The 21,107-nt window shown below is 41.4% G+C and overlaps 2 protein-coding genes across 4 annotated transcripts; both read left to right on the top strand.

Moving 5' to 3' along the window:
* The first annotated feature begins 7,639 nt into the window (after window positions 1-7,639).
* LOC149408119 (protein STRUBBELIG-RECEPTOR FAMILY 3-like) lies at window positions 7,640-16,318 on the top strand. Of its 2 annotated transcripts, none has more exons than XM_089616235.1 (17): window positions 7,640-7,732; window positions 8,186-8,365; window positions 8,856-8,985; window positions 9,101-9,172; window positions 9,436-9,501; window positions 9,605-9,676; window positions 9,799-9,870; window positions 9,950-10,021; window positions 10,101-10,166; window positions 10,261-10,326; window positions 10,505-10,926; window positions 11,222-11,703; window positions 12,099-12,370; window positions 15,115-15,253; window positions 15,340-15,476; window positions 15,575-15,731; window positions 15,823-16,318. In XM_089616235.1, the coding sequence occupies exons 2-17, from the start codon at window positions 8,245-8,247 to the stop codon at window positions 15,919-15,921; spliced, it is 2,445 nt and encodes an 814-aa protein (XP_089472361.1). In that variant the 5' UTR covers window positions 7,640-7,732; window positions 8,186-8,244; the 3' UTR covers window positions 15,922-16,318. The 2 variants fall into 2 exon arrangements, with proteins under 2 accessions (XP_089472361.1, XP_089472360.1); XM_089616234.1 differs by having other exon boundaries at window positions 7,672-7,732; window positions 11,219-11,703.
* A 251-nt stretch (window positions 16,319-16,569) lies between these two features.
* Window positions 16,570-20,589, top strand: SCAMP3 (Secretory carrier membrane protein (SCAMP) family protein). 2 transcript variants are annotated; one of them, XM_089616236.1, is made up of 13 exons: window positions 16,570-16,917; window positions 17,493-17,558; window positions 18,041-18,142; window positions 18,243-18,305; window positions 18,577-18,610; window positions 18,698-18,820; window positions 19,079-19,141; window positions 19,230-19,323; window positions 19,612-19,657; window positions 19,749-19,816; window positions 19,928-19,976; window positions 20,082-20,147; window positions 20,230-20,589. In XM_089616236.1, the coding sequence occupies exons 1-13, from the start codon at window positions 16,864-16,866 to the stop codon at window positions 20,314-20,316; spliced, it is 915 nt and encodes a 304-aa protein (XP_089472362.1). In that variant the 5' UTR covers window positions 16,570-16,863; the 3' UTR covers window positions 20,317-20,589. The 2 variants fall into 2 exon arrangements, with proteins under 2 accessions (XP_089472362.1, XP_089472363.1); XM_089616237.1 differs by lacking the exon at window positions 17,493-17,558.
* Window positions 20,590-21,107: the final 518 nt, after the last annotated feature.

Here is a 21,107-nt window from a genome sequence, read left to right as displayed (position 1 = left end):
CTTGCTCGCTCTTCCTCGCTCGATGGAAAGAAAAGATGGATCTATGATAGATATTTCAAGGGTTCGTACTCCATTTTTATGTCACAAGGTATTTGCAAACTGGATCAGTCCGAATTCGTTCTTCGCCTGATTTACAGAGTGCGAGCTCGTAAGCGTGAGGTGGCTCGGTATTCGACTTCGACACCACGTCGGGAGACTGCCTACGTACCGTTATGCAAGTATCAAGCTAGTCGTAGTTCTATTCATACTACTTCAATAGTAGTACTTTTTTAGGTTGATAACATTCCACTATCTCAAAACAGGAATTCCCCCTAGTGTTTCGAGTTCACAGACTCAGGGATGGATGACCTGGGTGACTCGATAAGAACCCTCCTAGTTCGCACTGAGTTTCCTTGTGTTTATTTTCGCAGTGTTCTGAAAGACTTTTTCGAAGAACTAAATCTCCGACTTTGAACTTCCGCATATTGATATTTTATTATAGAATTTGGTGATCGATTGTCTGTATTGAGACAATCTAATCAGTGCATGTTCTCGTTTTTTGTCGACGAAGTCAAGTGAGTCATATAATGATGTGTCATTTTCGCTTTCGTTTTGGTAAGCTTGCATCATCCTCAAAGTTTAGACTTAGTGTTCGACTGGTATTACGTACCTGACACCATGGAGTAGAGAAAAATGGGGTTTCCCCAGTAGGTCGTCGCGGGCTGGTTCGATACGCCCATAGTACTCCGGGTAGCTCCTCAGCCCACCGTCCCTTTTTTTACTCTCAGTTTGTTTTTGATCGAGTTCACGATGGTCTTATCTGTTGTTTCAGCATGCCCGTTTCCTCGAGGATACCTTGGAGTAGACATCCTTAGTTTGACGTTGTTGTTGAAGCAGAATTGTCTGAATTTTTTAGAAATGAGTTGTGCCCCATTGTTTGCCACGATTTCTCGTGGTGTTCCATGACAACATATTATATTCTGCCAGATGAAGGATTCTACATCGATATATTTCACTGGAATGAACGCGCCCGCCTCGACCCATTTAGAAAAAGAGTCCGTCAGAATCAAAAGAAACCGCAGGCCACCGGGGGCAATGAGCATTGGTCGCATGATATCCATGGACCATTTCATAAATAGGTAAGGTGGCATGATCGAGGAAAATTCTTCAGCGGGATGTATAATGTCGTGAATGTTTTTCACAGTCACAATGCCGCGAATGTTTTTCGCAGTCAGCAAGCATTGTAGGCCAGAAGTAGCCATGTCTTTTTATTTTTATGACAAAATAACGTCCTCCTGCATGGCTTCCGCACTCTCATTCATGTACGTCCATGATTGGGATTTGGTTATTCCAATGCACCTTAGGTATGAGCCAGTGAAGCTTCTTTTGAACAGGACTCTGTCGATTATGCAAAACCTCGCGCTTCTCAGGGCGAGTTTTTTGCCTTCCCAATTTGTCGCTTGGGACTGCACTGGTAGTGATGTAATTGAAGATTTCCTCTCTACAAATCCCTCCTTCTATAGTCATTATTGTATTCACATAAATAACTATAGAAGGTTGTTTGATTGTCTCTTCCGATATGATGCGTTTCAAATCGAGATCTGAGGTGGATGCTAAAGCTGCCTATGCGTTTGCCGAAGTGTTTTCACCTCACGGGATGCGCGTGAGCTTGAAGTACTCGAACTGAGATGACATGCTTTTAAGGACTATCAAATAAGCAACCATTCGGTCCTCCCTTGCTTCATATGCACTGGAGAATTGGCAGGCGACAAGCTGAGAATCAAAAAATGCGTGGACTCGTTTAGCAGCGACGACCTTAACCAATTGTAATCAGGCTATCAAGGTTTCATATTCGGCTTCGTTGTTTGACGTAGCGAAGTCGAGTATGAAGGATTGTTTGATTATTTCGGCGTGAGGAGAGGTCAAGTGAATTGCTACTCCGACACCTTGTTTGGACGAGGCTCCGTCAAATTTCAAATTCCAAATCTCGTCGATCTCCATAATAGTGGGGTCTTCCTTAGGGAGCTCGACAAGAAGTCTGCCAAAACTTGCAATTTGGCGCATGTCCTAGTCCGATATTCGATATCGTACTCACTAAGTTCCACTACCCATTTCGTCAATCTCCCAGGCTGATTGGGACTATGAAAAAAAGTTCGGAGTGATAAGGTTGTCATTGCCACTATGGAGTGAGATTAGAAATAAGGTTGAAGCTTACGAGCTGCCGAGACTACTGCCAAAGCCTGTTTTTCCATAGCAGGGTATCGAGTCTCAGCGTCTACCAGCGATCTGCTTATGTAAAAGACAGGCCGTTGGTCTCCGCGGTCCTCTCTAACCAGGACACCGCTTACTGTCGCATGGGATACGGCTGCGTAGAGGTAGAATGGCTCTCCCTCTACAGGCTTTGTAGCCAGGTAATTTTTTAGTTCCTGGAATGCATTTTCGCATTCCTCATTCCATTTTGACTCTCTGTTTGCTTTAAGGAGGTGGTAAAATGGAAGACATTTTTCCGTCGATCGAGAAATGAAACGATTGAGTACGGCTATACGGCTAGTTAGTCTTTGTACTTCTCGCCTATTCTGTGGGGATAACATCTCTCTCAGGGCATGTAATTGATTCGGATTCGCTTCAATTCCTCTTTGTGTAACCAAGGAATTTTTCGGAAGATACACCGAATGAGCACCTCGCTGGATTTAGTTTCATTTGATATTTGTTGAGTATCTCGAAACACTCTTCCAGGTGCCAAACATGGTTGTTCTCTCTTAGAGATTTTACCAACATATCGTCGATGTAAACCTCCATTGTTTTCCATATCTTTTCTGCAAACATTTCATTTACCAGTCTTTGGTAGGTTGCTCCGGCATTCTTGAGACTGGATGGCATCACTTTATAACAGTAAATCCCTCAATATGTTATGAACGCGTTCTTTTCTTGGTCATTTGAATGCATAAGAATTTGTTATATCCTGAAATGCGTCCATGAATGATAACATCTGATGTCCCGCAGTTTCCTCGACGAGTTGCTCGATGTGAGGCACGGGAAAACTGTCCGTAGTACAAGCTTTATTCAAATCAGTGAAGTCGATGCAGACTCTCCACTTGCTGTTTTTCTTATTTATGACGACAGTGTTGGCCAGCCAGTCCGGGTATTTAACCTCGCGGATTGAGCCAGCACCCAAAAGTCTGTCAACCTTGTCGTTGATGACTTTGGCTCGATCACGACCAAGCTTTCGCCTATTCTGTTTCACGGGTTTGAAAATAGGATCGACATTGAGTTGATGAGATGCGATGTCGATACTAATTTCAGGCAAGTCTTCTGTTGTCCAGGAGAAAGTTGATTTGTTTCTTTTTAGTAAACAAATAAGCTCTCTTCGAATATTACCCTTGAGCTCGGCTCCGATCCCGATGCACTTGCCCAGATCTGTGCCGTCGAGCTGGACTTGAACCGTCATCTCGATCTCGGGAGAGTCTTGTTCGTCGAGCTATCTGACTTCGCTAGGCTTCGCGTTATCAAGGTTTTTAGCTGGTTCGACGTTCAATAACTCCTATTATTTGTCTAACGTCTCATTCTTTTTAAGTTTGTGGATTGTAAGGTAACAACTCCTCGCGGCCATTTGATTTCCTCTTACCTCCCCTATCCCATTCGGCGTGGGGAAGCAGACACACTGATGGAGGGACAAAGGTACGACCCATGTATTTGCCTTTTTAGGGTTATTCCCTCCGTTTCCAAGTCGTGTCCAGGTATTTGCCTGGTTGGTTTGAGCCTTTTTCACGATTTTTTATTTCTTGTCCAATAAGTTGGTCTCTTCCTCCACTTTCGCGAAGTTAAAAGCTCGATGGATTGCTTCCTCGATGATCAAGGGACGGTTGATAGTCATTTCCAAACAAAATTTGGATTCGTACCATTGTTCATTTTTAAGGGCAGTCAAGGCCGAATAATTGTCAATGTTTGATATTTTTTCATGAAGTCTTTTGGAGACTCAGGATCCATCTGCTGGACGCCCAAAAGGTCGGCCATGGTGAATTCATCTTCGACAAACATCAAATAATGCTTAGGGAAGGCCGCCAAAAATTGTGTAAAATTGTCGATGGAATTGGCTTCTAACCTCGAAAACCATTCAAGGGAGGACCCATAGAGACTTTCTGCGAACAGCTGGCAGTAGCCCGCCTCTCGTTCGTAGTCTCTTAACTGAGCTCATCCCATCGCGATTTTGAAGGACATCATGTAAGCCTTTGGACTCGATGTTCCATTGTAACAAGGTAGGCGAACCTCCCCCACATCCCTAATGAACACATCGGTGATTTTCTTGGTGAAAGAGGTTCGTCCAATTTCGGCAATAAGTCGGCCTATCTCTGGAGCCGAGCTGGTTGCGCTGTGAAACTTTGAATGGATGGTTCTGAACTCTGCCGCGATCGCTTCCTTATACTTTTGGAACTCGTTCATGTTGGGATCAATTGGGGCAGTTGAAACCCTCCACGAAATTGAGTCGTCGTGGATTGTTCAATGAGCTCTGAATTGGTCAGAGACGGTCCTCATACCTGGTGGACAGGGAGGCCCATTTGATTTTTGGTAGGGACTCCATCGGGGTCACCGATAGTGAATCCAGAATGAGGTCTGCCTGGAGGAGGCGGAGGCAAAACATTTGCACCGACTAGAGTGACTGACGATGAAGCCCATTGAAATCTAGGCGGGTGCCTTTTGGTAGAGATTGGTTAGCTTGCACGGTCGAGATCGCATTTTGGCGAGTGCCTGACGAGGATCGGGTATGTGCTTGACGAGGCTACGCGTATTCCATTGAAATCTAGACGGGTGCCTGTTGGTAGAGATTGGTTAGCCTGCACGGTCGAGACCGCATTTTGGACTGAACCTTGCTCGGTAATTCCCTTTGTCTCAGCTCGTAAGCCGGGGATAGACGGAGGAGGGGTCGCGAGGTTTTCCACGCGGGCACTTAGGGCTCGGTGTCTCTCCTCTTGTGCGTAGAATTTTTTTTCCAACATGTCTAAGATCGCTTGAGTTCGAGCCTGGGCCTCGATCTCAGCGGTGCAATCTAGAGAGGTAGACATAGTGGCGATTCTTTTTCTTATAACGAGCTTAGCTCGTTTCTTTTCGAGGTTGATCTTTTGATACCGTTTCCCAAAAGCGGCGCCAAATTGTTGACGTCAGAATCCGAGCCTTCAACAATCACAAAAAAACTATGATAACGTGCTTATTCAATTTTTTATAATTAGGTTGATCTCAAAAGACTTCGTAATTGAAACGGATTACTAAACGTAATGAACAAAAGTAAACTTCAACAGAAAAGAATTACTTTATTGACTTCGAGACATTGATTACAAAGCGAAGTCAATGAATATGAAGATAATCGACGAACTCGAGGTTGCAAGAGTTATAAGTGTTGTTGTTCGTTTTCGGAAAATCCGGAACGCCGAGAAGACGCGCCGCTCAAAGGGTCGATGGTTAGGCCGGAGGTCCTGAAGAGTGGCAAGCCTTCCATCACAAGTCGCCGACAAGCCCTCGCACTGAGACTCTCAATCCTTCGAGTTGAGCTTCGCTCCTTGAGTCGAGTCGTTCTCCTCGAGTCGAGCTTCGCTCCTCGAGTCAAGTCGTTCTCCTCGAGTCGAGCCTCGTTCCTCGAACTGAACCTCGGGACATTTCCTTCGAGTCGAGTCGTTCTCCTTGAGTCGAGCTTCGCTCCTCGAGTCGAGTCTTTCTCCTCGAGTCGAGCCTCGTTCCTCGAACTAAACCTCGGGACATTCTCTTCGAGTCGAGCCTCGAGTCACGCTCCCCGAGTCAAATCTCGCTCGTCGAGTAGAGACCTTCGTATTTCACGACAAGCGCAATATCCGAAGCCCAAAACAGTCCAACGGGCCCAATAGAACAAAGGCCGCGAAGGCCCACTAAAATTCAGCCAGGCGCTCGCCGCGCGCAGTGCGGCGTATCCTGTGCGCCGCGCGTTGTGCGCTGCGCACACACTGCGCGCCTCCTCTTGACGGTGCGCGCGCCCCTAGTCCCACATGGACGAGAAAGGAGCCTCCTAAGACCCTCAAACAACTATAAATACCCCCTCTCATTGAGGGGGAAGCAACCTAATTCACTCTAATCGATACGCTCGAATTTTCGCTCTCCTTTGCTTCTCTTGATGCCATCTCTGGCCTGAAGTGCTCTCTACAAGTCTCTCTCTCGTTCTCAGAGGTTCCGAAGCACTCTCGGGGACTCCCGGACGTCGCTCCCTCTGATCGAACGCAGAGATTAGTGCCCAGGCACACTCCTAGGGTTTTCTATCGAAAATCCCCTACGCGTCTAACACACTAGACGCGTCCGCGATTTTCCGAAGTCCTGAGACGCCGCCGAGGACTCCTCTGCGCGCCGTCTCCTTCGTTGAGAACGCCCTCTCCCCAGGCTCCGTGCCTCATCATGCGTTACATGCGCCTTGAACTACGTTCTGACCTGATCCCACACACGGGCACGTAGGCAGCCTATACACAAAAGGCACGACCACTCCTCCTCCTCTGAGAGGTGGGTTGATCGGAGAACACCTAGCTCGAGACTTTCGAGTTCACACTTTTGGCCCGGGTGCGATCACTTGGTTCGGCCTTGGATCGAACCGCCCGAGGTAGTTAATCGTTGTTCACTTGGGTCGAAGAATTGAGAGCGGCTTTTCACAAATTTTGGATTTCGAAAGGTCCAATAAATGTTTTAATAAAAATGAAAATTTTAACCCCCACAGTTCTAAGCTCTCTATGTGACCGCACTAAGGGCAACCTCAGCGTGGTGGTTTTTCTCTTCTTCGACACTAACTGCGGCGCGCTCGTCGTTGTATAGTGTTCTTCATGTTGCCTTTCTTTGCCGATCATCTCCATGATTGAGAATATGAGGATTATTATGATGGATTTCTTTTCCGAGGATTTTAGTCTTAAAAAGGCCAGTTACATCAAGATCTCCATTGTTGTCGCTGACATCAAGAAAGCCAAAGCCAAAGAGGTATGAATTTTTAATCACCATGATTAATTGATTTGGTTAAGAAAATTTAGTATGAGAGAGGCTGAAAAAAATTTTAGCGATGATTTTTCAATCGAGTATAATTATTGTTAGAATTAAACAAATAGTAAGTAAAATGAAATCACACGTGAAAGGGAAAAAAAAAAAAATCTACCAAAATTAATTTGAATTAAATACACTATTAATGTAGAAGAAGTTACATGTGGATTGATTGTTTTTTTGCAAAGCTGCCTCTGAAATTTTTAAGATTAGAAAGCGATTGTTTTTTACATGTCATTTTGTATTTATGATTTTAAAATTTTAATGGTAATACTAAATTTTTTAAAATAATGGAACTTACAAAATTTCATTCGTCTCTTATTTTTCTACTTTAATCGTTCAGGTCTTTAAAAGTCTTTCACATAAGCTTCCAGGTGTATCACACGCGCGCTTATGGAAACGTGGGAAAGACCCACTAGTCTCGAAGTCACGTAAAAGAGTTATTACGATCGCTGGCTTGCACACTCACTCCTACTTGTACAAAACAAATACAGGGAGCCAAAATAATAAAAATAAAAGCAATAACAAACAAAAATTAAAAATAAATAAAATGAAAGTTAGAAAAAGTTATCCGAGTTTCAGAGAACCTACTCACTCACACACCCCCACAACCTGTACCTTTTTCTCAACATTTCATTTCGCTTCCTTTTTTTAATTTTTATTTTCTTCAAGCTCTTCATTCTAGAAAATAGGTTAGGGTTTCAGAGATTTGTCCCAGGTAAAATAATGAGAAAATAAAGTACCAACTACTCTTCTTCTACGCTCTATATGATAACCGTATAATTGTATAAAACAAAATAAATGAAAGCAGTATATGAAACTTTAATTCTGAGAAATTTTGATGCAACTTCTTTGCTTACGTCTCAAACATCATTACTTCTGAAGAATTCATTGAACCTTCGCTCCGAAGTTTCATTTTATATAAAACCAAAAGCAACATAGACTTTTTCTTTTACGAAACCCAAATCTCTACTTTTTTTAGGAAGTCGATTTTGCCTCAGCATTTGCTAAATTCGTCAACCTTTCTCTCACCTTGTCTAGATAGATACAACTGCATTTACATGTGTCTGTGAAAGTTGTTGAGTTTTGTTGATAAGATTTGAGAGAAGATCACTGACCTTTTTCATTCTCTTTGATTGTCCCAATTACGGTTTCGGGGTTCAATTTTCAGATGAGGTTGTGAAAAAAAGAGAGTTTCTAGAGAGAGAGAAAAAAAAGAGTTTGGGATCAATGGGTAGAGAGAGGCATGTGTTGAAGTGCGAGGACTTGAAGATCTATGGTCAGTTAGTTCTTGGACTAGCGTTTATCTGCTTTGTTCAATTGTCGCTTGGAATAACTGATCCCAATGATGGTAAGATTATTTTTTCCCCCTGTGTTTAAAGCAATTTAATTGCTCCTCTGCCTACTTGATTTGCCTGTGTAAATATTTAGCATGGATTATTGACCAGAATTTAAGTTTGGTGTTTAGGTTGGTTCTGTATTTTACAAGACTGGGATTTATTTTGAGCTCAAAATTGACCGAACCGCCTCATCAAAATTGACATGAGATCAACAATTAAAACTCCCACACTTCATACCGCTTAAAAAAAATTTGATGTCAATACTTTTTTTTTTTTTTTTTTTTTTTTTTCTCAAAGTGTCATAGCCTTGAAGAGTCATAACCCATCAACTTGCTCGATTCAAAATTGATGTTTTTGGTTTTTTTCTTTTTTGTTTTTGTTTTTGTTTTTTTTTTTGCTTTTTTTTTTGTTTTTTCATTTTCTGCTTTGAAGCATTGGAACTCAGCAATCAAAATCATCACGAAATATACGATATGTTTGACCTGGTTGTATTTGTTTCAGTGGCCGCGATAAATAGCCTGTATGTCTCACTAAACTCACCCGCTCTTCCGGGTTGGCTCGGCGCCGGAGGAGACCCATGTGGCGAGGCATGGCAAGGCGTTCAATGCAATGGTACAAACATATTAAGAATGTATGGTAACAACCTTCTTCTTACTTTTAGTCCTCTTCATTCCCGGTTAACGTTCTGTCACCTATATGCACGTTCGTTCATTTGTTGGTTTTTGAAATTTGCTTTGTGATTATAGAACTGTGAACGCTGCTAATCTTGGAGGAGAACTGGGTAACGATTTGAACATGTTCACTTTGATCAGCGGAATGTAAGTGGTACCATCTCTTCCCCACCACAATTTCCATATTTACACAAAATAAAAAATAGATAAAAATGTTGGTCAACTGTAATTGACTGCTTTCGGAGAGCACTAAACTGTATTCCTTCTGTAGCCCGACTTACAGTGCTGAATTCATGAGTATTTTCTTCGTACAGTTTTGCGTTGCAAATTTGGCAATGAGTGTAAACAATTACAGACTTTTTGTATTTGTTTGGTTGATATCACTAATTGTTGCCGTGATGTTATGGCAGAGACTTGAGCAATAACCACATCGGCGGAAGTATTCCATCCAATTTGCCTGTTACATTGCAAAACTTGTATGTTGGGCCTTCAATATAGCTTCTTCTTTTTCATGTTCTTTTATCCATTTTTATGTTCTTCTTAAATTTAGCCAAGTATGTGATTTCTATGCTTCGACAGATTTCTTTCAGCTAATCAGTTCACTGGAAGCATCCCGGATTCACTATCGTCCTTGACTCTGCTCGCAGCCCTGTATGCAATTTTAATTTTAATTTTTCATTTCCCTTCTGGAGTAGTTTTGAGCCGTGTCGTCTATGTGTAATGCAAATTTAAGATGAGGTTTTTTTGTTTGTTTTTGTTTTCCCTTCGTTCAGGTCTCTTAACGGTAACCTTTTGAGTGGAGAGCTACCAGATTCGTTTGGCCCGCTCACGGGGCTGATAAATTTGTACGGTTTTGTTCTGAACTTTAAATTCTTTTTCCAATAAACTTCTCAAAAGTAATTTACATGAACTAATTTTTTGCAGGGATTTCTCGAGTAACAATCTAAGTGGAGAACTACCACCGTCTTTCCAAAGTTTGTCATCGGTGACCACTCTGTAAGTGTTGTTTCTTTTAAAATTGAGCCGTTTATAGTTCAATACCCAGAATAAATATCTCAAGCACTTTCAATTGCAGTCGCTTGCAGAGCAATAGTCTCTCTGGAACACTCGATGTCTTACAAGATCTTCCACTGAGAGATTTGTAATATTCTCGATACCTTAACACTGTTCCCTTTATTGCCATATTGTTGTTTCTTCGACTAACTTGTTTTTTGGGATTTACCATCATCAAACAGAAATGTAGAGAACAATCTTTTCTCTGGACCGATACCGGAGAAGTTGTTTGCCATCCCCGCTTTCAAGTAATACCATCTTTGGATTGTTCCCTCAAATTCTTCCAGGAAATATTTATTTATATACATTCATTCCTTTCCTTGGGCTCAATTTAGCTCAGTAAATTGTTTTCACTATATATATTATTCAGAATCCATCTTAATATTTTTTTTCCTGCCTTTCTGAATAATTCAAGTTTTGTTTCAGAAAAGATGGGAACCCGTTTAACTCGACAGTCAGTGCTCCAATAGCTTCTCCATTGTCCCCGCCGACCTTGGCGTCCCCGCCGGCCCCGCCACCCCCTCCTTCGGCTTCCGGGACGACGACACCTGGCGGGAGAACACCTGTGAAACCGGCCGACGGGCCGTCAACGACGGAGGCTTCTTCCAACAACTCCGGGGGATCAAAGAAGACCGTTAAGAAAGTGGTGTTGATATCTATTGCCGGGGTATTTTCATTCATCGTCTTTGCATTAGCACTTCTGCTCTTCGTAGCGAGATGTTCGCGGCGAAGAAGAGCTGCCGACAGGGTTTCGAAGCGGCGGCGGATCGGCGCCTATCAAGCTGACCGAGAGAATCCTCCACCGAACAATGGCCCGTTGCTTTCAACAACCAACGAAGTCCAAAAAGGTACTATATAGAGAATGTAAATTTGATGGGACTTATTTATGGATAAGGAAACTTAGTTATTGTTGATTTAGTTAGTACTTTGGTAGTCAGAGTTGCAAAATTTGAATTTTTCAGGAGCTCCAGCTCGGGTAATTCGAGAGACCTGGGACTTTCCTGATACACTCTCAGTCTAAATATTCAATGCCTTCCCTCTTAAAATCTCCCTTACTAATAGACCAATACAACAAGAAGTTATTCTATATAAACCCGTTAGCTCTACTGAACATTTTTTTTTTCTTCTTCTTCTTTGAAGCAGCTCCAAAAGAAGCAGTTGTAAAGGCAAAGGAGAGTCCGGCAGTAGAGACGAGAAGAATGGGAGCGATTCCGAAGCAAGAAAACAAAAAAGAGATAAACTTGCAATGGCCGGGCACGGAAACACCGAAGCAAGAGGGTCATAAGATAGATTTCGGCGTGCTTGACGAGCGCTTGATGCCTCCGCCTCCGCCTCCGCCGCCTCCGCCTCCGCCGCCACCACCACCACCAATAATGACACCACCGCCACCACCGCCACCGCCGCCGCCAGTTCCGGTGCCTGAGAAGGTCATTGCAGAGCCTCTTCTTCCCTCCAATATATCTGAGGTGGAGCCCCCTCACCATAAAGCCCGCCACGCTTCCACTTCCGCCAAGTTTTTCAGCATCGCTTCCCTTCAGCAATACACCGACAGCTTTTCTCAGGATAATGTTATCGGAGGAGGCACTCTCGGGAGTGTATATAGGGCTCAGCTTCCCGATGGAAAGGTATCGTTGGCCTCTCTCTCTCTCTCTCTCTCACACACACACGCATCGCCAAATATGTAGCGTTAGTTTTCATGCGTTAATAATATGATTAGGCTATGCTTTTTGTTAAGAGTTTGGTGACCCGAATGGGTTGGTTAGGCCCAAAAGGCGACAAATCTGATTTTCAAGTTGTGGGTGAGGGATCCACTAGGACCCATTCAGTTTCCTGAATTTTGCTATGGGTTTTGTCACTTTCCCTTTGGTGTTTTTTTTCCTCTCGAACTGTAACTAGTTTTTTCGTCATAGTGACTGCTAGGGTATTTATTTATTTATTTTCTATTTCCACATAAAACTGTGTTGTTTTCATATTTAATTGCTTAGTTTCATCAATTTACAACAAATGTTTTTTTTGGCAGCTACTTGCAGTGAAGAAACTGGACAAGAGAGTGACTAGTCAGCAAAAGGACGAAGAGTTTATCGAGCTTGTGAACAACATCGATCGGATCAGGCACGCGAACGTGGTTGAGCTGACGGGGTATTGTGCCGAGCATGGTCAAAGGCTTCTCGTCTACGAATATTGCAGCAATGGTTCGATTCAAGATGCTTTGCACTCCGATGATGACTTCAAACGCAAGCTTTCTTGGAACGCTCGCACCAGAATGGCTCTCGGAGCCGCAAGAGCCTTGGAGTAAGTAATCGCTCTCATAGGACGCTCGCTCTTGTTATTATTACTGATAAACTAAACTTATCTCTCTGATTACATTTCTCTACCAACTAAAAAAATAACTTAATCGACTAAACAGTTCACTCGTAAACCTCGATGATCCTCTAATGACTTGTTCATAATAAAATGAGACTGAACCTGATACGTATCTACTATTAAGGGATTTTAGTTTGGGAAAATTAAGGGTTTTAAATTAGGAAGTTTAAGTTTTAAGTTAAGGAAGTGGGTTTTTAAATTACGTATTTTATTATTACGAATTTATTTAATTAAATGCTTTTATTTGGAAAGTAGGAATAGGGTTGTAAGTGACCTATCTATAAATAGGTCTTTTCATTCAATAAGAAATCAGCCTCCAACCAAATAACTTAATCTCTCTCAAGAACGAGAAGAGGTTAGGTTTCGGTGGAGCTTGCGTTTTTTTACTCTTCTTGTTATTAAAGATATAATCACAATTGCTCCCGTTACGAGATCCAAATCCCGGGCCGTATCAATTTTGGTATCAGAGCCGAATCTCGAAATAGGAGCACCAATGAAGGAATTCATGGCAGAAATCAAGAAAATCATGGCTGAGCAAGCCACGTCTCTAGCAGCGGTCGCAGCAAACCAAAACATGACGACAGAAACCCTAAAATCCGTACAGAACGAGATCCAGACACACTCTCTTCGTCTGGACGAATTAAGGGGCCAAGTGTCGGGATCTGCTCCGCGAAAAGTAGCAGATGGCGAACCAAAAGAGGAGTCTCGCAGGGCAGACCACAGAAAAACTGAAGAGGAGTCACGAATCTCCCCAGAAAACTCAGATCGCAACGACTATCCGGACGAGGGCGATGACTTCAATATCGCGTTTCAATCGGGAAGTCGTGGTGCTGGATCGAACGGACGTGCGGCGGGGTAGTTCGTGACTCGCGGAGGATTAGGGTTCCGAGATAATCCACAAGTCGAACCACCCGCGGGGTTTCGAGGCAGCGCCAACCGTGAAAGATTGCAAACAAGTGGCGACATCGGACTACGAGGTGGCAGCTATGGTCAGAGCGGAGGTGTCGGCGCCAACACCAGTGGTGGAGGAATGGGTCGCGGAAAAAACGCCGGAGCAGGTGGCAATAGGTGGGACGCGAGGAGCTGTGAAACAAGCTATGAAGGACCCCGCAACTACAATGACGAACGATATGAAGACGCCATCGATGAGCGCGCAGCAGGTGGTTCCGGAGGGAGACGCGGGTACCGCGGTCCAGGTGAGTTCAAACCAGCTCGCCTAGATTTCCCTACCTACGACGGACTCGGGGACCCGACCGAATGGCTCCAAAAGGCAGAGGATTTCTTCGAAGACCAAGGTACGGCTGATGATCGAAAGGTCCGACAAGCGAGCTTCTGCTTAACGGGCCCGACCTCGGGGTGGTTCCGCACATTTCGCCGATTATCCACCCAGCCAATCACATGGGCCAACTTCGCGGAGCGATGCGTGAATCGCTTTGGACCGCCATCCAGCATCAACCCCCTCGGCGAGCTCACATTCCTTCGGCAAACAGGGACAGTGGACGAGTACTGCATCAAGTTCGAGGCCTGCCTCGGACGCACGGCGAAAGTAACAGAAGAGTCTGCCATCTGGCACTTCTGCGCGGGGCTCGCCGATACCATTCGCCGGGAAGTTGAGTACCATAAGCCGGAATCGGTCTATGTGGCCATGAGTTTGGCTCGAAAAACTGAACTGAAGTTGCCAGACGACATAAGGGAAAAAACATTTGGCGGCTTTCCTGCTCCGAGGGCTTGTTCGCCAGGACAAGGTACAGGTTTTTCGCAAGGCGGAGAGGCGTCTAGTGGGTGGAAATCATCAACGAAACGTGGTGAACCTCAAATCTTCAAGAAGATCAGCTACCAAGAGATGACTGATCGTCGTGCAAGGGGCTTTGCTTCAACTGCGACGAGATGTTCACTCCCGGTCATCGCTGCAAGAAGTTGTTCTTCCTTCAGTTGGCGGAAGAGGATTGGAAAGTGGAAGACGGGGCGGTGACTTGAGCTTGAGGACAAGCTCAAAGAGGAGGAGGGGAGTAATGATACGTATCTACTATTAAGGGATTTTAGTTTGGGAAAATTAAGGGTTTTAAATTAGGAAGTTTAAGTTTTAAGTTAAGGAATTGGGTTTTTAAATTACGTATTTTATTATTACGAATTTATTTAATTAAATGCTTTTATTTGGAAAGTAGGAATAGGGTTGTAAGTGACCTATCTATAAATAGGTCTTTTCATTCAATAAGAAATCAGCCTCCAACCAAATAACTTAATCTCTCTCAAGAACGAGAAGAGGTTAGGTTTCGGTGGAGCTTGCGTTTTTTTACTCTTCTTGTTATTAAAGATATAATCACAATTGCTCCCGTTACGAGATCCAAATCCCGGCCGTATCAGAACCCTGAGATTACTTCTTGACTTACTTTTGAGTCTTAACACATTACGATTCTATTATTTGTTTTTGGTATTATTAATGCGATCGAACAGTACTTTCACAATCAACGTTTTCACAAATATTATATGAAAATGCTGAATAAATTTAGAAATCAAATTAACGTATTAGTATTGAACATGCCATTATTATTATTATTATATAGAAACGTAAAAAAAAAAAAAAAAAAAGTAAAAGTGAGAGAAAGAAAGAAAGGTCTATTAGCCTTCCAAATTACTTACAATTTTTCTTCCTTTCTTGTATTATGATAAAGGTATTTGCACGAGATCTGTGATCCACCGGTTGTACACAGAAATTTCAAGTCCAGCAATGTCCTTCTTGACGAAGACTTTTCCGTTCGAATATCGGATTGTGGCTTAGCTCCCTTAATATCATCGGGTTCTGTGAGCCAGGTAAAACTAATGTCTCATTATTACTGTAACATTTTTACTCGAACAACGCCGAATTCTGAACAACTCTGTTTATGTACCACTATCAGTTGTCGGGACATTTACTATCGGCTTATGGTTACGGAGCACCCGAGTTCGAATCAGGAATTTACACCGACCAAAGCGATGTTTACAGCTTCGGAGTGGTTATGCTTGAACTCTTGACCGGTCGCAAGTCTTATGACAGGTAATGAAAGAAAAAGAAAAATCAGTTCCAAGTTTGAGTAAACTGTGAGGAAGCCTCATAAGGCCCATATAAGTAAATAAATAATTTTTGGTGTACAGAAACCGGAGCAGAGGAGAGCAGTTTTTGGTGAGGTGGGCGATTCCTCAGCTTCACGACATTGATGCTTTGGCGAGGATGGTCGACCCTTCGCTAGACGACCAATACCCTGCAAAATCTTTGTCACACTTTGCTGACATCATCGCTCGTTGTGTTCAGGTAAATAGATAAAACAAAAAAAATACATAACTCCTAGTACTTGTAATTTTGGTTTTCAAAGAAATGATTGTTTGTTATCTTTTCTTTTCAGTCGGAGCCGGAATTCAGGCCTCCGATGTCGGAAGTGGTACATGACCTTCTAGACATGATTCGGAGAGAGCCTCATGGCAACGGCTCATACGACGATTGACTTGCGACACAATCACTGATGTATAGACAAAAGTCAACCGAATTCGAGAAGTGAAGACAAAACTTCTCCGAACCTGAAGAAGAAAACCGTCCAGGGCTTCACACGCTGATTCTGAAACTCTTGCCGGTCTATCGCTGAGCATCAACGCTTGGCATTCCGATTTTTGCTTGATCAAGCCAATTGTTTTGTTTGTAGTCATCATTATTCCATTGTTTATTTGACTTCTTATTCAAGTCATGTTTATATAGCCATACCATAAGAAGAGCCAACTAACCCATCTCTTGGTCATTATTATTGTTTCTTGTCACTGCTAATTCTTGCTAATGGAAATTCATTTTTCCCGTGTGAATGACTTTAAGGTTATGATTTTCTTTTTAATGAGAAAAGTGATTTATAATTTTTTTTTCCATATGAATGAATCTTTTTTTTTTTTTTTTTTGCACGTGAACAACCACAAGTGGATATATATAAAAGCTGTACTTCCAAGGCGGTTTCACTACTGAAAAACGATTTCAAACGCATGCCGTTTCTTATAACTGTGTCGATTAAGTTACCTTTTTATTACTAATTATAATATCCTTAAAAAGTAAAACTGATTATTTTAATCTGATTACCATGCTCACGTACCACGTTCTTTCGTTCTTTTTCCGTGTTCTAATTCTAAAGCATAATACTTTCCTCGTCGTCTTTCACGCTGTCTAATTTTTTTTTCCCCTTTTTTTCTTCTTACGTTTCAATTTCGAATTTTATCGGGAAACAATCGCCTACAATCGAGACCGTTCATCTCGATTCTATTTCTCTCTCTTTCTGTGGCTTTTCCTCCTGAATTCAAATCGCCAGAACCAAACTAAAAATCCCTTCACCGGGAAGGAAACCCTACTTTTGCTTCTCTAGCGCTTCAGATCTCGTCTTTCTTCTTTTCAGATCTGCCGAATAGCTCAAATGAGTCGCTACGATTCTAACCCTTTCGATGAAGAACAGGTTAATCCATTTGCGGTACGTTCTGTTCTAAACGATGCACTCTGGTCTTTTTTTTTTTTTTTTTTTTTTTTAACAATGTGATGGTCGAAGGGTTGGTCTTGTCTTTGAAGATGTTGATTCGCTCTGAGTATGATTCTAATACACGATGTATACTTTTTAAATCCATTTTTTTTTCTTCTTGTGATTTCCTTGTCTGGGTTTTGGGAACATTCGTGGATGTGGATTTGGATTTTGAAAACCTAAATCCTAATTGTTTAAATAGTTATTTCTTTTCCTATTCTATTCTGTCTTTGTAGATGGTAAAATGAAGCTTCATATTGTCGTCGTTGTGTGGGCTTTGTACTTCTTCCTTGTCAGATTGATTATGATTGGAAGGCGATATTTGAATTTATAATGTCACGAAAGAATCCAATTCATGCTTTAGTGTATGAGAAAAGCTGATGTATATACATTGTATGTGATACACTTTGTTCCGGATATAGGTCATATCTGAAATGTGTTGATTTGTTCTCAATACTTTTTATATGTTCAATTTCATCCTCAGATTGGTGAATAAAATGTAAAAACATTTTCTTTTATGATCGGATTAGGATCAGGCAGGTCGAGGGAAAGCCTCGGGGCAGTCAAATTATGGTGGTGGTGCCTTTTATATGCCAGTAAGCTTACCTTTTTCCTTCCTGCTGAGCCGCTCGAATAGCTGAGATGTGTTCCGATTCAGGAATGAAATCAATGATGCGAATGCATTTTGGAAGCTTGTTTTTATTCGGTTGGTCTTGTTTAACTTGTTATTGAGAAGACTTGTGAATTGCAATTGCACATATTTCCATATGAAAACTCCAAGGTGTTGGTCTAGTGGTAAGGACGCAATAATTGGAGCCACCGGGGTAGTCTCCCGGTTGATAATGCCAGGGCCTCATGAAATTTAGTCGGGTCCAACCCAGACTCCACGGTTATAAAAAAAAAATCCATATGAATTATAATTAAAGTAAATTTATGACTTCAACTTATGGGTTCTTTTAAGTATTTGTGCTTTCTGTCATGTTATCTTGTTCATACATCGTCTCTCCGTCATGTGTCTGACTGAATATAGACATGTTGATAGTAAGTAATCTGTTTTTTCTTTATTCATTTAATTCAGAATCATGGAAGTGTTCCACCGGCAACCTCAAGGCTCTCACCTCTGCCCCCGGAGCCTTATGATCGTGGTGCGACCATCGATATTCCTCTTGACAATGCCAAGGTAAGTTGAAATATGCATTTTTTAACTCATAGATTGCGATGCTTAATTGTTGATTCAATTTAATTGTGTTCGTCACAAATTTTCACTCGTTCATACATAGGATTTGAGAGCAAAAGAGAAGGAACTCCAAGCCAAGGAGGCTGAATTAAGAAAGAGGGAACAGGTATTAATACCCGTCTATCAGATAATCAACTTCCTCTGTGGAGTTTCTCGTGAAATGCTTATGAATTTAGGAAACTTGTTCGGTGATTGAAATTTAATTAGATGAAGTCAATGGAAGCCGTAGCTTTTTTATTGGTTTAGTTGTTAATTAGACATCGAGACTCATTTGTTGGACAATCGTTTTCTTAAGCCGTCTGATATTTTCTAAAAAGTCTTATAGTTGGTGTTTTGATAAATTTAACATGTGTCCTTAATAATAAATGTTTTTTCAGGAATTAAAACGAAAGGAAGATGCTATTCAACGAGGTATACGCATCATCATTTTTTGTTCTTATAAGTAGAATTAATGTATGGCATGTTTTTTCACAAAAAATTTTGAACTTTTATTCTCAGCTGGAATCGTCATAGAGGAGAAAAACTGGCCTCCATTTTTCCCTATTATCCATCACGACATTGCAAATGAAATCCCCATACATCTGCAAAGGGTCCAGTACGTTGCATTCACAACATTTTTGGGTATGTCAAGATCTATTTGATACATTCTCAGGCATATTTATCATATAGCTCATTGTATACTATTTATTCTACCAGCTTGTTTTAGGTATCTGCCCAAATAACCTACTTTCATATATATGCGATCTCTGAAAGAAGCTGTATTTCAAACACGCTTTTTTTTTTTTTTTTTTTTTTTTTTTTTTTTTGTAGAGGATATCAAATAGACATTTTTCTGTCGTAATAATATATTGTGTTAACAAAAGTTATAACATTCTGCAGGTTTATGTGTGTGTCTTTTGTGGAATGTTGTTGCTGTTACTACAGCCTGGATCAAAGGAGAAGGTCTGTTTTGCAGCTAGTGTTTGACGTCTGGTTGCTTCAGTTTGTATACCTTTGCTTAACTTACCCTGAATTTTGTGTTCACTTGTAGGTCCAACAATATGGTTTTTGGCTATCATATACTTTATTTCGGGGGTGCCTGGAGGATATGTATTGTGGTACCGACCACTTTATCGTGCAATGAGGTAATCTTTATCTACTATTAAAATGTAAAAACTTGCTTATTTTCGTCTGTGATTGGATGACCTTTTAATAACCAGCTATAAATAACATTATGATTCTGCTTTTTCTATACCTTCAGTCGGAGCATGTATAAGGTATTTGTTTATCATAACCCCCTTAAGAAACAGTCTTCTCTATGGTTTTTTGTTTTTTGTTTTTTGTTTTTTGTTTTTTGTTTTTTTTTTGTTTTGTATCTTTCTATGAACAGTATAAGATTTATTATACTTACAATCATGCTGTTCTTGTTTCAGGACTGATAGTGCTCTGAAGTTCGGATGGTTTTTCATGTTTTACCTGGTAATTTTTTTTAGTAGTTCAACTGTCAAGCATTAAATAATAGAAGAATAATGGATATGTCTCACACTTGTGTTCTTTTTCCTACATGTAGCTCCACATTGGCTTTTGCATCTTTGCTGCGGTTGCTCCCCCGATTATCTTTAAGGGAAAATCGCTCACGTAAGTATAATACTGTTGCTTTGAGAGATTTAAAAGGAATTCATCAAAGTGTTGTGAGTAGCTTTGGGTTATTTTGAGCTTAACGTTTGTATGGTGTCATTATTTGGGCAGTGGTATATTGCCTGCGATTGATGTTCTGAGTAATCACGCTTTGGTCGGGGTAAGGCTTCAAATGAAATCACTTAAAATTTAGGAAAGGACAAAGCAAGCGTAACATTATTTAATATGGTCTTCTACTCTGATTTTCGGGTATTTTAATCTGCAGATATTTTACTTCATCGGATTCAGTTTCTTCTGCCTCGAGTCCCTGCTCAGTGTCTGGGTTATTCAGGTCTGGTCACTATAGAAAAAAAAATCACTTAGGTAGATATATTTCTCACCTATGTTCTAAACATTTTTTTTTCCTTGTACAGCAAGTATACATGTATTTCCGAGGCAGTGGAAAGGCTGCGGAGATTAAGCGCGAGGCTGCAAGATCAACGATGATGTCAGCGCTGTAATTGCAATGGAGAAAGACTCTACTTATACAGAGAGGCTTGGTTTTCTCAATTTCTTGTTTGTTAGTGAGGATTGTTGGAAGGACCATGTAACTGAGAGAATCAATTACTTGTTAAAAGACTTGTGCAGTCTAAGAGGTAGCAACACTGAAATACTGTTTCCTATCACATGGATTTCTATATATTACAAAAGAAGTTATAGTTTTTTGCCATCACTTTTAATGTAAGACATGATTCGTAATTTTGTTGTCGCAACTCAGACTGATTTTCTGACCACTTTATTTGTAGTTCCGGTTCGTTTGCTTTAGTCTCCTTGTATAATGGTACATTACCTACATCGTATTTTCATTTTAGTTCATTGCCTATCTTTTGGAGTTTAATAATTCTCAAATTATAAACAAAAAATTAGGAAAATAGTCAATTATAAAAGTGGTTATTTACTTAAAATTTACCAAATGTCGATTATTTAGCAATGTCAAACGTTTAGGTTGACTATTTTCTTAATGGACTCGATTATAAATGAGAAATTACCTGAACTACTATCATCTCATAACTTTTTTCTCGTTTTTTTATTAAAAGTATAATTTGGACAATTCTAGCAAAAAGAGGAAAGAGAATATATATATATATATATATATATATTTATCTCCTCAGCTCCGCCGCCTCCGCCAGGAGCATCGAATCCATGCTATCCGACGCCGTCGATGTGTGGGCGCGCTTGTGGCCAGAGGGTGGTCCGAAGGAAGTCGACGACGACGGTCGCTTGTTAGAAGAGATCGCCTCGTTCCCCGCCC

This window comes from Urtica dioica, chromosome 1, assembly GCF_054948205.1.
Source record: "Urtica dioica subsp. dioica isolate 48M chromosome 1, U.dioica_male_clone48M_v1_H2, whole genome shotgun sequence".
NCBI classification, from domain to species: domain Eukaryota; kingdom Viridiplantae; phylum Streptophyta; class Magnoliopsida; order Rosales; family Urticaceae; genus Urtica; species Urtica dioica.
The sequence above is the reverse complement of the archived record's forward strand: the minus strand, read 5'-3'. Positions and strand labels throughout refer to the sequence as shown.